This window comes from Hippocampus bargibanti, linkage group LG03 (genome assembly GCF_051943395.1).
Source record: "Hippocampus bargibanti isolate YZ-2025 linkage group LG03, ASM5194339v1, whole genome shotgun sequence".
NCBI lineage: Eukaryota > Metazoa > Chordata > Actinopteri > Syngnathiformes > Syngnathidae > Hippocampus > Hippocampus bargibanti.
This window is the reverse complement of record NC_142736.1, coordinates 2167541-2184068: the sequence shown is the minus strand read 5'-3', so window position 1 is coordinate 2184068 and position 16528 is coordinate 2167541. Positions and strand designations below refer to the sequence as shown.

Genomic DNA, 16528 nt, shown 5'->3' with positions numbered 1-16528 from the left:
CAACGAACAGTTACACTGACCTCTATCTATAAATTCATTGATGATCTAAACAAACAGATAACTTGAGAAGAACCATTCCATCCATTTGTCCATTTTTTGGTCCTCTTGTCCTCATGGTTACGAGGTGTGCTGGAGTCTATACTCGCTGTTTTGGGGCAGTAGGTGGGGAACACCTGTTGTCAACCAATCGCAGTGCGCACCTAGACCAGTGGTTCTTAAACTGGGTTGGATCGAACCCTCGGGGTTCGGTGAGTCAGTCTCAAGGGTTGGGAGGTACCTCCACCTCAGAGGTCCACCCCTCAGTGAAGTCTACAGTTAGTGGCACAGTCATTGAAAGAAGGGTTCGATGAATGAGCATATTTAACTGGTGTGGCTCGGTGCCTCCAACAAGATTAAAGAACCACTGACCTAGACGAACAATCATCCAGACTCATAATCACACCAGGGATCAATTTAAAGCGTTTCATGAACCTGCCTTGCCTGTTTTTAGAAACTGGGAGAAAAACAGAATACCCAGAGAAAACCCACACAGCAGGGAAAATGCAAACTCCACACAAGAAGTCCGGAGCCGGAATGGAACCTTGCACCTTTGAACTTTCAAGAAGCTAACTCAGTCACAAATTTATTCTGGAATTCAAAATATGACGCTGAGCGCCATTCCCGAATTTGTTCGGGTTTTGGTTTTTCTTGCAGGGGGTGCCGATAAAGCACTGGCAATGTTTTTCCCCTTCCACGAGGGGGCAGCATTTCCCTTTTTTCCATGTTAGCGCTTTGTTCCAACTTCAACTGTTGTTAAACCGCTATATAAACCAACATGTATTGCATTGTACTTTGGACAGCCGCCCTCATTTCAAGCTCATATAACTCCAGACCCATATACTTTAGGAATTAACTCTTTGTCTCTGATGAAAGAAGAGAGTCTAAAGTTTCTTATGCTGGATTGAATGTTTATGTAGTCCTAAAATTCAATATTCCGTGGGTCCTGTAATTTGAGTGAAAATGACAAAAACCCTGGCACTGTAGTGGACACATTTTTGCATATCATCTGGCAGTCAAAGAGTTAATACCATCGGGAAAAAAAAAGTGTGGTAGGGAACAAATAAAGGGAACCCCAGAAGACCCCAGAAGGGAAAAGCAAGCACCCATTTTTTTCAGTATAATTTCATTGCTTTCAATAAAAGTCAAAACAGGAAACAATTCAAATTAAAAATCTAATTCTTGAGAAAAACATCTTTTCAAAGCCACGTCGCTTTGTCCAACACGCTTGCCTCTGTGCTTCTGTTTTCAGTAATTAGTCACATTTTTAGGATCGCTGGGTCAGCAATTCTTTGTCTATAGCCGCTAATTCCCATCAGAATTGCCAATACACACTGTAAGACGTAAACACACACATCAACCCACTGACCCACTGACCTTTGACCTTGGTGTGAGTGAGCGTGTTTGGGTAACTAAGTGTGTGTGTGTGTGTGTGTGTGTGTGTGTGTGTGTGTGTGTGTGTGTGTGTGTGTGTGTGTGTGTGTGTGTGTGTGTGTGTGTGTCTGACACAGTCAACGAGCAGGTTGCAAAATAAACAGACAGCCGACAAAAGACAAGCTGGTGTTGTCAAAACACGACTGGGCCCGCTGCGGAGCGGTCGCTTTGAGCCTGAGTCGTTCTAATTTGTGTGGAACGTAAACTTCCTCTAGCTAGCCTACATTTCACGCGGATGGATGACACGCTCTGGTTTGACAGCACAGCCGCCCCGCACACACGTTGTGAATGAACGAGGTTCTTTTCCAGACAGATTTAGTGACTAAAGAGGAAATATGAAATATCTGACAACATATTTGAAGGGAAAGTGTATATAGCATCAAGCTAAGCATGTAGCGAACATGAATTCAAAAAGTTGACATCCGATCAAGGCAGCGGAGTCTTAAAATAGAAATACAGTGATACCTGGGCTTATGAACTTAATTGGTTCCCAGGCAGAGTGTCTAAGGCGAAATGTGTGTATCCCAAAAATTAATTTCCCAAAGGAAACAATTAAAATGAGAATAATCCGTTCCCAGGTCATCATAAAACATAATTTTCTACTTTCTAATTTTCTAAGCCTTAAAACTACACAAAATATACCTTATTTTATGTATGCGCTATGGTATTATAATTAAAGAAATAAACTGTACTATTTAATAAAGTCGATTTATTTACCTTTGTGATGGTCGTTGATGGCTTGATGGAATGGAGTGTCCGGTTTCATCAGCATTAAACACTTGATGAGGAACGTAACCTTCTTTCACGATCTTGAGGAATGATCCATCGTAGGTGATTTCTCTGCGATAATTTTACCTAGTTCATCATCAATTGTGTTCTGTTTGGGCTGGGTTGATCGCTTTTTGCAACGAGTGTACAGATGGCTTGTGCGGGTTATTTGTGGAGCCTGATCGATGGGAATTTTAACCTTGCAGTCTACACCCTACTTTTGAACTATCAAAATTGAAACGAGTCTGAATTTCACTGTTTTCTATCCATTTTGTCACTCACTCTCTGTCGTCTGCCTGTCTCTTTAATGTTTAAACCACCTCCCCTCACTGCTGCGTTCTTGACCAATCACGTTGCTTTAACCGAAAACTGGGGGCGGGGAATAGAGGACAAAAATGAGTCGGCTGCCATTTTCTTGTTAGGAGAACGGGCTCGTTCGGGAATGACACATCACTCATTGTGGCAGCTCCGTGTTTATCCCGAAAAATAGTTCGTACACCAAGATAAAATGTTCATAAATTTAACGTTTGTAAATTGAAAAGTTCATAAGGGGTTCGTAAAGCGAGGTATAACTGTATCTGAAGGTAAAGTGTATATAGCATCAAGCTAAGCAAACATGAATTCAAAAAGTTGACATCCAATCAATGCGGCGGAGTCTTAAAATAGAAATAGTTTAGCGCTAAAGAGAGAGACGAGAGGTCAGGACGCTTTTATCAGTCACCTTCGCTTTTGCTCATCTCTTCATCCCCATCTGAAGTTTTTACAACCGCATCAAGCGATATCGCTGTCATCGTTGCTCGGAAAGTTTCCCTTGACCTCGAGCGATGCTATGTGACTTTTCTTCAAAAGGATTAGCCCCTTTTTTTGAATCGTCATAGATCACACGGCGTATCGGCCGGCTTGGCTGGGCGTCGCGTTTCATTTCGTTTGCTAACATATCAAAGGTGCAATTAGTGACTTTCAACCGGGAAAACTGTCAGCTAAAATGTCAAAAGTTAGCTAAAGTTAAAAGTTGAGCTTTTTAGCGCTCTTTCTTCTACACATCAAAGGGGTTTCGGGTAAATGAGTCTGGACTAGACGTGACGATTCAATAGTGAGTAAAGCAAAGGAAAACTAAACAAGACGAGATGATCAATTCATATCGATTCGCCTGGTCAATCATGGCATCTTCTGGAACAACAATGTGGAACTGCTGCAGCTTGGAATTGATGCGTATTTATTTTGGACATTAGATGTGAGACAGTCTCTGTTCGTCAATGGATGCTACAGCTTCGCGTTTGCTTTCAACATTTAACTTGTAACAGACGTACACATTTCACCATGACGTCCTTGATCCACTGGTGAAAAGGACGGTTTGATCCTCTCCTCTTTCGTCGAGAACTGCTTCACACAACAATGAGTCTGGACTAGACGTGACGATTCAATAGTAAGTAAAGCAAAGGAAAACTAAACAAGACAAGCTGATCAATTCATATCGATTCACCTGGTCAATCATGGCATCTTCTGGAACAACAATGTGGAACTGCTTTAGCTTGGAATTGATGCGGATTTATTTGGGACAGGAGATGTGAGACAGTCCCTGTTCATCAATGAATGCTACAGCTTCGCGTTTGCTTTCAACACTTAACTTGTAGCAGATGTACACATTTCACCATGACGTCCCTGATGCACTGGGGAAAAGGACGCTTTGAGATTGAGACTGTCTGTGTCTTTTGTGTGGTATTACATTATTTGTTACTTTTGACTTCAAGATGGCGCCGCGAGAGTGGCTGCATTTCCAACAGCTCCTGTCTTTTGTTTTTCTACTTCTTCCTATCCTTTCCTCTTTACTTTCATCACTTTGCTGCTGTGAGACTAATAAAGGCTAAACCAATCCTAGAGTGGCCTCTTTATATACTTCTTTTGCGGCATCCCTACCATGACATTACGACGCAAATGACTAAGTGCTTACATGCCATAAAGACAAGGGATGGAGGGGGTTTTGGGGGAGCCCAGTGGCCAGAAGCCCCAAACCAGTGATTACTGAACATCTGCAGGGAGTCATGTGACCAGAAGAATTATGGGTCTTATAGGAGGAAGAAACACAAGGTGGTAAGATTATATTTAGAAGAGCTAAGAGACCGGCAGCGTTGTGTGAGTATGTTGACAGAAAAATAATAAATTAAATGCTATACAATCCCGTTAAAATCAAATTAAGATTTTTCTTCTTGGCCAAAATTCCAAAATGGATGCTTGTCGCAAATGTGATATATCGCTTATTGTTGACATCAAACCTACATTATATATATTAATCAACAATAATTACAGATTACAAATACAGTGATACCTTGGCTTACAAAATTAATTGGTTCACAGACAGAGTGTGTAAAGCGAAAAGTGTCTATCCCAAAAATTAATTTCCCCTAGGAAACCATTAAAATGAGTATAATCCGTTCCCAGGTCACCATAAAACATAATTTTCTATACTTTCTATGCCTTAAAACTACACAAAATATACTTTATTTTACGTATAATAAATGTGCTATGGTATTATAATTAAAGTAATAAACGGTACTATATAATAAAGTCGTTTTATTTACCTTTGTGATTGTCATTGATGGATTGATGAGGAACGTAGCCTTCTTCTTTCACCATCTTGAATGATCTCTTGTAGGTGCTTTCTCTGCGATAATTTGACCTAGTTCCTAATCAATTGTGTTCTGTTTAGCTGGGTTGTTAGCTTTTTGCATCAAGTGTACAGTTGGCTTGTGCGGGTTATTTGTGCAGCCTGATTGATGGGATATTTTAACCTTGCAGTCCACACTCTGCCTTTGAACTATCAAAGTTGAAACGAGTCCAAATTTCACTGTTTTCTATCAATTTTTGCATTTTCTCTCTGTCGTCTGCCCCCCCCCCCCCCCCCCCCGCCCTCACTGCTGCGTTCTTGACCAATCACGTGGCTTTAACCGAAGACTGGAGGCGGGGAATAGAGGACAAAAAAAAAGTTGGCTGCCATTTCCTTGTTAGGAGAACGGGCTCGTTCGCGAACGACGCTTCACTCATTGTGGTGCTGTGTGTGTATCCCGAAAAATAGTTCGTATGCCAAGGTAAAATGTTCATAAATTTAACATTCGGAAACCGAAAAGTTCGTAAGCCAAGGGGTTCGTAAACCGAGGTATCACTCTAATAGTAAAAGAACCATTAGCATTGTGCCTGTGACAACATTAGCATCACAATTGCAACGTTACTTCCAGAGTCTGCGTGTAAAACTGGAACGGTCAGAGCGTGTTGATCGTCATTTCCATTTGAATGGACCCTTCAGGGTTTAGTTCCTTGTGGCCGAAAAGCGGGTAATGAGGAGACAGAAGATGCGTTGACACTCTTTTCCGCGGGTGTGCCTCTCAAGTCATTCAAAGACAATGCCATCTCAGTGGGGTCCTCGTTTGTCAAGTGAACCACTATTTATCCAGACCCAACAATTTTCGATACAATTTTCGGGAATGGAAAATATGACAGAGAGCGCCATTCCCGAATTTGCTTGGTTTTTCCTGCGGGCGTGCCGATAAAGCGTTGGTCAGACCTCTGGCAATGTTTTTCCCCTTCCACAAAGGGGCATCATTTGCCTTTTCTCCATGTTAGCGCTTTGTCCCAGCTTCAACTGTTGTTGAAGCGCTGTATAAACCAATATGTATTGCATTGTATATTGGACAGCTGCCCTCATTTCAAGCTCATATAACTCCAGACCCATATAATTTAGGAATTATTTTTTTTCTGATGAAAGAAGAGAGTCTACGGTTTCTAACGCCGTATTGAATGTTTATGTAGTCCTAAAACTCAATATTTTGTGGGTCCTGGAATTCAAGTGACAATGGCAAAAACCCTGGCACTGGAGTGGACACATTTTTGCACGTCTGGCAGTGAATGGGTTAAAAATGAAATGCTTATAGATGATTTGCTGATCAAATGTTGACTTTCACCCTTGCTAGTGATCCGGACTTTCCTCTGCATCACCATAATCAGTTATTCGCTTATATCTCTTGAGCGAATGCCAGAAGGAGATTTATGAGACCGTGGTGTGCAGCAAATAGGCTAAAATAACATAGCCCGCTAATAGGCTAAAATAACATAACCCGCTAAATCCAACTTTTTTACAACTGCAGTTAATTTGAAGGCAACGCTAGTGAGTCCGATTTTGATGTATGGCTTCAGTTTGCATCCACTTAAAGTCCTCCACAACACCCATTTGTCTTACGTCAGAAAGACGACAAAGGACACATGCAAAACACACAGCATCCATCAGCCATTTTAGGAACCCAACCATGCACTCCCCACCCTCTCCACCTTCCTCCTCTCAAGCTGGCATCTAACAGTGGGCACTACATCACTGTCAGAATGCGGACCACCAGGGATTGGGTACGGGCCTTAGAGAAGGGGGACGGCCCAATTTGTTGGACTCGACACAAAGTGGACAGGTACAAATGGGCCGAATTCTGTTTGGGGATCAGTCACTGAGGTGTCAGATGAACCCAAAGGGGCCAGCGCGAGGGTTCCTGCTTCATTCTACAACATATCTTCTTCTTGATGAGAAGGTTTCTTCAGCCGTCATCTGTAATTCTTTGAAGGTGTCGAACGTTTCGCTTCTTGTCCAAGAGGCTTCGTCAGCGAAATAAAGTAATTTCGGCCCTACTAATGTCAAGACATGGCGGTGCCAGACTCTGCTATGATTGGTCCCGGCTCTCAGGTTGGGGGGGGGGCAGAGGACTACTCCCTGCGGCTACACTGATTACTTCTATTGTCCTGACTGATTACTTCTATTGTCTGCCTAAGTATGGGTCTACGACTGGCCTGATTTCCCCATTTGAACTGGTATTACCTCATCAGCATAACTAAGCCTATGTTGCCTAAGAAGTCAGTTGTAGGAATGATCCAAATTGAACCTCACCCCACCATCGAAGAAGTACAGGTGACGGCTGAAGAATCCTTCTCATCGATGGACCACTCCTGTACGACTGAGAGCTTACACAGACATATCTTCTTCTTCTTTAACTTTAGGCTTTTCCCATCAGGGGTCACCACAGTGAATCGGTGTCTTCGATCTAACCCGTTTTTGTGCATCATCTTGTCTCACACCAGCTACCTTCATGTCCTCTTTGACAACATCCATAAAGCTCCTCTTAGGTCTTCTTTTCGGTCGCATGCCTGGCAGTTCAAAGCTCAGACTCCTTCTGATATAGTCACTCCCTCTCCTTTGGACATGTCCAAACCTTCTCAGTCTGGCCTCACTCTGTGTCACTGTCTATTTGTCTGTCTGTCTCTCTCTGTATCTCTCTCTGTGTGTGTGTGTGTGTGTGTGTGTGTGTGTGTGTGTGTGTGTGTGTGTGTGTGTGTGTGTGTGTGTGTGTGTGTGTGTGTGTGTGTGTGTGTGTGTGTGTGTGTGTGTGTGTGTGTGACAGAGAGAGTCTCTGTGTCTCTCCCTGTGAAAAATGACAAAAAGAGTGAAAATAAAATACAGTAAAGTCTCGTTATATCGATATTCAAGGGAGTCCGAAAAAATATCGATATAACCGGGACTATCGATATATCCGACCCTGTTTGCATGTAATTTTCTCCGTGTGTGCATAGAAATAGTATCGATATAACCGGGACTATCGATATATCCGATATCGATATAACGAGACTTTACTGTATTAGAATTTTCATTAACACATAATGCATGAATTTTAATGAAGGCCGTCCCTTCAGCGTTTATCAAGATTTTAGGTTCGTATGATTCAGCTACTCGAACATGAGAAAACCTCATTTACCCAACCAATGAGCTGTGTTCAACAATCGTCTTTTTTTTTCATGTGTCCTCGCTGACAAGTTCACTTCACTCAAGTACCAAACCCTCAAGGCCACGCAGAAAGCAATTAAGATATATACGCAATTAACAAGACTCTGCGGGATGAAATCCATCATCATCTTGTGCTGCTCTTAATACCGTCTCATTTGCTACACTTCCATCTGTTTGACCCTCGACCCTGAATGCTAGAGCATCGGTTCAAGTCCAGAAGCCCCGGTTCACTTCCCTTCTTTAAGAGACAACAACATGAAGGACGATTGGCACTTATTCTCTGTTTTCTCTCACCCCATTTGGCTCTCCCCAAAAGCCCTTTGACATGAACAGTCCATCATTCAAAAGAAACGATCCGACCTCCCTGCGAGCTTCCAAGGCTGGACAATGGCTTCACATTATCCCGGCACAACACTCGCACTCTCTCACTCGCCATTCATGATGTCACCCTCTTTTCTTTCCCTCTCATGTGTCTTTCTTCCTTTGCCGCATTGTTTGTAATCCCACCTTAATCCCACCCCCCCACCCCCCCTGAGCAAAATTGAATGCAGTCGCTCCTTATTTTGTACTTAATCCAAAGATTCTTGGCAGGAGAGCGTGCATAAAAGCACAGGCAAGATCGAGTATATAGTCATAGTCATTGGATAAAGAGATAGAGTGAGATGTCAATATTCATTCAACGTTTGTCTTTGTGATACCCTTTAAAAGCACTGACGAGGCCTCCGGAATACAGTGATACCTTGGTTCACGAACTTAATTGGTTCCCAGACAGAGTGTATAAAAATGCGTATCCCAAAAATTAATTTCCCATAGGAAACCATGAAAATGAGAGTAATCTGTTCCTAGGACCCCATAAAACATAATTTTCTACTTCCTACTTCCCTTAAAACTACACAAAATATACCTTACTTTATGTATATGGCTATGTGCGTGGCTTGATGGAATGGAGTGGCTGGTTTCATCAGTGTTAAACACTTGATGAGGAACGTAACCTTCTTCTTTCACCATCTTGAGGAATGATCCCTTGTAGGTGCTTTCTCGGCGATAATTTTACCTTGTTCCTCATCAATTGTGTTCTGTTTAGCTGGGTTGATAGCTTTTTGCATCAAGTGTACAGATGGCTTGTGCGGGTTATTTGTGGAGCTTGATTGATGGGAATTTTAACCTTGCAGTCTAGATTCTGCCTTTGAACTATCAAAGTTGAAACGAGTCCACATTTCACTATTTTCTATCCATTTTGTCACTCTCTCTCTGTCGTCTGCCTGTCTCTATAATGTTTACCCCCCCCCCCCTTCCTTCACTGCTGCGTTCTTGACCAATCACGTGGCTTTAACCGAAGACTGGGGGCGGGGAATAGAGGACAAAACCAAGCCGGCTGCCATTTTTCTGCCCGTTCTCCTAACGAACGACACATCACTCATTGTGGCACCTCCGTGTGTATCCCGAAAAATAGTTTGTATGGCAAGATTAAATTTTCAGAAATTTTATGTTAATAAACCGAAAAGTTCGTAAGCCAAGGGGTTCGTAAACTGTACTGACGAGGCCTCCGGAATACAATACAATACAATACAATACAATACAAGGGTGGACCACATTCAGGTTGCTAACAACCTATTTGTCGACCCCCAAACCGTTCTGACCGTTCTGAACTTTTCTATTAAAAGTCCCAGAACGACTCTGCCTCGGTCCTGTTTGGCCTGACCTCTATCTATGATCACATCACATGCTAGGCTAACACACTAGCTGCGTAACTCAAAATACCACAGAGCAACAATGACTTCCAGTCCTACGAAGCATCAAGGAACAGTGAATAAATATTACAGCAAAAGCAGACTTACCAGCCCAGAGCACGTCGATATGGCCGCCGAGGAAGACGACAAGTCCCGGACAAATCCCTGATAGAGACAATCTTGAAACCTTTCGCTTGTGGTTACTGTGGCGATGCCATCCGAGCCGAGTGTCTGTACTGTGAAGCCCGGGCCGACCACCGAGGACGGTTGCAGGTCCAGGTGCAGGTCTTGGCCGAAGACAGAGAGGCGGTAGTGCACAGACGAGGATCGCGTCGTGGACCTCCTGCTGCGACGGGCCCGCCAGCTCACATCATGGCTCAGGTATTGTCCCTGAGCGTCCACCTCCACTGGGGTGGCAAAGGCGTAGTCTGAGTGGGGGACGCAGGGACAGAAGTCATATACAATGTCTTTGTGTTTTCAAGGGCAAAAACCAAGAGGTGTGTCCCTAAATTTTGAAAGTCAAAGACGCAAAAACTACTGTAAACTTGTGAGGGTGCCATACCACTGACAAAGGTACAAGGTCCTAGTTCTTGGGTGTTTTTTTCACATAACAGCTATTTGTACTTTAAAGCTCCCAAAAAGTTTAGAAATCACCGTGAAACCTTTTCTTAAGAAGCAAACAGATACGGTTGGTCCCACAGGACTATTTGCTTAAAAGATCTGTGGCCAGTATTTGTCTCAGCCACACGCACCAGCGTTCAGTCAACCCGGAAGTAACTCTCATAGATAAAAATCTAGCTAGCTAGACAATCGCGAGCCAACAGACACCTAGCTCGATAGCCATCCAGCTAATTAACCAGCCAGCTCGATAGTGGATAGCTAGCTAGATAGCCAATAGATAGCAAACAGCTGGAAAATAATAATAATAATAATAATAATAATAATAATAATAATAATAATAATAATAATAATAATAATAATAATAATAATAAATTTCATTGATAAGCGCCTTTCAAAACTCTCAAGGTCACCTTACAATCACAAGATAAGTATTTTTGTGGGTGAGCAGCGGCAGCAACATGCGCCAGCGTTCACTCAACCCAGAAGTAACTTAAATCGATAGAAAGCTAACTAGCTAGCCAATCAATGCAGTTATTATCAAGTTAAACATAAAAGAAAGCAAATCAATCCCTAGTTGCTGACACTTCTGAGTGTTCTGTGATTGACTGGTGATCAATCGAACGTGTTCTTGGGGTTCTAGCGCTTTCTAACCTTCAAGTAATGAAGCTTCAGCTACTGAACAACTTCGGATGGGAGATCCACAATATCACGGATGGTTTTTTTGACCACGGATTGTTGGCTAGCAATCAGTTCAGGGTGTCCCCTACTGCCGACTGCCCGAAAAGAGCTGAGCTCGGCTCCAACACGGCCATAAATGGCTTGATCAATTACTTTATGACAGTTATACCAGGAATGCAACTCAAATTCACATTTTTCATTCTAAAATGTTCCCACACAGAGAACATAAAGGACAGGAAATGTAATTGCCATAAACAAATACAATGAGACTGAGCCTCGGGCTATCAGATGTTATGATAATAAATCAGACCGATGTACTTCCCAAAAGGAAAAAAAAGTATATAAGCGGTTGTATATTATCTTAGTTAAGCTGAATGGCTAAATGCTGAGTTACCACCTCCTCCAATCATACATCCGACTCGCCGGATTTATAGGACAACGACACCATTTTTTTTGTTTCCTAACTGACATCAGAAAAAAACGTTTTATAGCATCTAAAATACCCAAAACAAGCAGGCCAATAAAAATGACTTAAAGTGTCCCAAAACTACTTCAAAATGATCCCGGAAATGGCGAGTTTCAGAAGGTCCCGCCCCCTTGTTCGTGACATCACGCCAGGACATCTTCGCCTTGCTCTAGAATCAAAACAATGGCTTCAGATTCGGAGAAGATTCTTTCTTGTTACTTATCCAGTTATGAATATGATTCAAATAGTTCTGAAGAGGAAAGCATACATGTTTGCGATCGATTAAAGAAGTCCTTCCGGATCAATTCAAGCCGTCAGAACTCCAATGTAGCGTCCCAGAAAATGCACAAGATGCCGCCCAAGCTCCGGTGGAAATGGGCTGATTTGTCTGCTGGGAATTTGTGTCAACTAGTATCAAATAGTAGTCTTGGTGCAACAAACAATGATTCATTGTGTTATTTATGTGTTTTCCTTCTAATTTCACCATCAACACGGATCAACATGAAGTTTTCAGACCCAAAGTACCCAAGTGCATTTTGTGTCGCTTTCTCGGTCAGGGGCGTTTCTTACGTGACGTCACGGTAGGTATCGTCACCAACTCAAAAACAAGACTTCCTTAATATTCAGTGCGAGTCTTAAAACGTAAAATATATCTATATAGGGTGGAATCTTTGTAAAATACGCTCATTAGAAGTCATTTGAAGTGATTTTACAAATTATGGACACAACTTGTCCGGAGGTGTCGGTTGTCCTTTAAAGCTTGCTACATGTCAAATACAGTTCCAAAAAGGCGAAAGAAGCTAGCAAATATTTCATAGCTTCAATGATCACCCGTCTGTGCAAATAAATTCACTGTTTCCTCTCACCCTTCAACACTGATGTACAACACCTCTTTTTCAGTCCACCCCCTCATAAATCAAAGTTCACAAGTAGTCCCTACAGGGCAACTTGGCTAAGAAGGGACTCCTAGAGTGCACAGAGCACATTCTCTTCAGAATCAGAATCAGAATCCGAGAGCCTGGAATAGTCCCACAGTGGGAAAATGTGCAATTTTTGGAACCTCATGACCTACCGGACCTCAAAACGGCCAATTGACGCATTCCCGTACTCAAGCCATCGCAAACATTCAATATATTCATATTGAAACTTCTACATGGATTTTTCAAAATTAAATAATGGAAACACAACATCTCTTAACATGCAAAAAATCAACAAGATAATGTTTTAAATTGATAACACAGTGTCTGAAACTCATGACAAAAAGTTAGTGGACACCAGGGTAGACAACTCTGAAAAGTTGCCTGCCCCATTTTTCACAACTTGAAAAAAAAAAAAGTGCCAGAGTTTTTGTCATTGTAACTTGAATTCCAGGACCCACAGAATATTGACTTTTAGGACTATATAAACATTCAATGATGTATAAGAAACCATAGACTCTTTTCTTTCATCAGAAAAAAAATTGTTAATTCCTAAATTGTATGGATCTGGAGTTATATAAGTTTGAAATGAGGGCTGCTGTCCAAAATACAATGAAATACATACTTGTTGATTTATATAGTGCTTGCACAACAGCTAAAGCTGGAATAAAGCGCTAACATGGGGAAAAAAGGGAAATGCTGCCCCCTTGTGGAAAAAAAAAAACATTGCCATAGGCCATGGCCAGCGCTTTATGGGCCAAAAACCAAAACCCGAATTTGGGAATGGTGCTCTATGTCATATTTTCAATTCCCGAATAAATTTGTGAATGGCAGTAAATGAGTTAAAACCCTAATCCAGTCTTGAAACTTTAAATAGTTTCCCAGATATGGATACCGTTTTGTTTTTATGACCAAAATCAAATTGAAACACGAACGCGTACACTTCAAAAATTTTTCAATTACATGTACACACACTGCCACAATGAGTGATGCGTCCTTCGCGAACGAGCCCGTTCTCCTAACAACAAAATGGCAGCCGACTGTTTTTGTCCTTTATTTCCCGCCCCCAGTCTTCGGTTAAAGCCACGTGATTGGTCAAGAACGAAGCAGTGAGGGGAGGTGGTTTAAACATTAAAGAGACGGGCCGACGACAGTGAGAGAGTTTCAACTTTGCGTAATCGTGGTAAATATCCCATCAATCAGGCTCCACAAATAACCCACGCAAGCCATCTGTACCCTTGATGTAAAAAGCTATCAACCCAGCTAAACAGAACACAATTGATGAGGAACAAGGTAAAATGATCGCAGAGAAAGCACCTACAAGGGATCATTCCCCAAGATGGTGAAAGAAGAAGGTTACGTTCCTCATCAAGTGTTTAATGCTGAGGAAACCGGCCACTCCATTCCATCAAGCCATCAACAACCTCACAAAGGTAAATAAACCAACTTTATTATATAGTACAGTTTATTTCTTTAATTATAATACCATAGCACATTTATTATACATAAAATAAGGTATATTTTGTATAGTTTTAAGGTAGAAAGTAGAAAATTATGTTTTATGGGGACCTGGGAACGGATTATTCTCATTTTAATAGTTTCCTATGGGAAATTATTTTTTGGGATACACACTTTTTGCCTTACACACTCTGTCTGGGAACCAATTAAGTTCGTAAGCCAAGGTATTACTGTATTTTTTTTATGAGGCACATCCGTGGCTAAATTTCCTCCATCTTTACATTTTATGCCCTATATTCGTCATCGTAAGGTTGCAAGACAACAACACCAACCAATGGAGAACTCACCCTGATTTAACCCGTGGCTGTTGGTGGTGGTGGAAGAAGAAGAAGAAAAGTAGTTGGGTGACACAGTGTGGATGGAGGCATGCGTGCAGCATATGTGCAGAGTCTGAAAAAAAAAAATATTAAATTGCACGGGTATAGCAACAGGTGATACATAAATTATATAAATAAATTAGAGGTATCGATATTCAAGGGAGTCCGAAAAAATATCGATATAACCGGGACTATCGATATATCCGACCCTGTTTGCATGTAATTTTCTCCGCGCGTGCATAGAAATAGTATCGATATAACCGGGACTATCGATATATCCGATATCGATATAACGAGACTTTACTGTATATAAATAAATTAGAGGTTTCCAAAATGGCGAGGCATTTATGTACTTTAACTCATTTACTGCCATTCACGAATTTACAGACGCTCCCCAAATTACGAACATTCGAGTTACGAACAACTGTAATAATAATAATAATAATAATAATAATAATAATAATAATAATAATAATACATTTAATTTCTAGGTCACTTTACAGTCACAGGATTAGTTTTTCTCTGGGTGAGCAGCGGCAGCCACATGCGCCAGTGTTCACTCAACCGGGACTGCTCTTAGTTATCTATTAGCTAGCTAGCTAAGTTGACTCAACCCGGAAGTAACTCAAATAGATTGAAAGCTAGCTAGCTACGACTACTACTACTACTACTACTACTAATAATAATAATAATAATACATTTCATTTATATGCGCCTTTTAAAACTCTCAAGGTCACTTTACAGTCACAGGATTAGTTTTTCTTAGGTCACTTATACAAGCCTTAAACATACTTATATAAGTTTTAAACATATATTCCATACAAAATATAGCACTGAAGCAACTTACGAACAAATTCATTTTAAAAACGACCATTCAGAACGTATCTCGTTCGTAAGTTGGGAAGCGTCTGTACAGGTTATTTATACAAGCCTTAAACATAGTTATATAAACATGAAACATACTTATATAAGCCTTAAACATACATTCCATACAAAATATAGCACTGAAGCAATTTACGAACAAATTCACCTTGCGAACGACCGTTCGGAACGTATCTCGTTCGTAAGTTGGGAAGCGTCTGTACAGGTTATGTATACAAGCCTTAAACATAGTTATATAATCATGAAACATACTTATATAAGCCTTAAACATACATTCCATACAAAATATAGCACTGAAGCAATTTATGAACAAATTCACCTTACGAACGACGGTTCGGAAAGTATCTCGGAAAATTGAAAATATGACGTAGAGCGCCATTCGCGAATTTGTTCTGTTTTTTTTTCATGCTTGGATGCCGATAAAGCGCTGGCCATGACCTCTGGCTATATTTTCTTTTCCAGAAGGTGGCAGCATTAGCCTTTGTTTCCATGTTAGCGCTTTGTTCCATCTTCAGCTGTTGTTAAAGCGCTATATAAACCAATATGTATGTATTGCATTGTAATTTGGACATGCACCCTCATTTCAAGCTCATATAAGTCCAGACCCATATAATTTAGGAATTAACTCGTTTTTTTTCCTGATGAAAGAAGAGAGTCTAAGGTTTCAAACGCTCCATTCAATGTTTATGTCGTCCTAAAACTGAATATGATGTGGGTCCTGGAATTTGAGTGACAATGACACAAACCCTGGCACTGGAGTGGACACATTTTTGCACATCTGGCAGTGAATGAGTTAAAATAGGATTTCCAGACAGCCTCAATAACAAATACTATCACCAATATTGGACATATTACACACAGTATTCATACTTTCATGCATATCTGACACTCTCTCTGACAACTTTTGACAACAATGACGTATATATGCATATGCATATTAGCATATTTGACAATAAAGCTGACTTTGACACACGTGAATCGATACCTTGATGAGGCTCCATGTCAGCAGGGTGGAGAGCAGCCGCACTGGAGCGCAGCCGACCAGCGGCACCGGAAGAGTCCAAATGAGAAGAAGCAGACAGTCCATCGTGGTGGTCTTAGTGGTGGTGGTGGTGGTGCGTTCAGGGCCAGCTCACACCTCCCCGCGGCTCCTAAAAATGCCCACGAGATGGAAAAGCGCGCCACATATTGCTATCATAGCACTGTGCGCGCGCATAATGGACCCCCCCACCCCCTCCTCAGGTGAGGTCCACTCGTGCAAGTGTGAAGCAGGTAGTCCGAGTCTCACTGAATGAGTGAGTGAGTGAGTGAGTGAGTGAGTTAGTGAGTGCGAGTGCGAGTGCCGGCCG

General features: G+C 41.6%; 1 protein-coding gene across 2 annotated transcripts in view; it reads right to left on the bottom strand.

The window, feature by feature from the left end:
* Window positions 1-16528, bottom strand: part of adamts18 (ADAM metallopeptidase with thrombospondin type 1 motif, 18) — a 66731-nt gene extending 50203 nt beyond the window's left edge. The window contains exons 1-4 of one of the 2 annotated variants that reach the window (XM_088991490.1): window positions 16165-16528; window positions 14268-14370; window positions 10018-10208; window positions 9889-9945 (exon numbers count right to left, since the gene is read on the bottom strand). In XM_088991490.1, the coding sequence (XP_088847616.1) occupies window positions 9889-9945; window positions 10018-10208; window positions 14268-14370; window positions 16165-16266 (453 nt within the window). In that variant the 5' untranslated portion in view covers window positions 16267-16528. Of the gene's footprint in view, window positions 1-9888; window positions 10209-14267; window positions 14371-16164 lie in introns of both variants that reach the window. The other variant, XM_088991489.1, reaches the window with a different exon arrangement.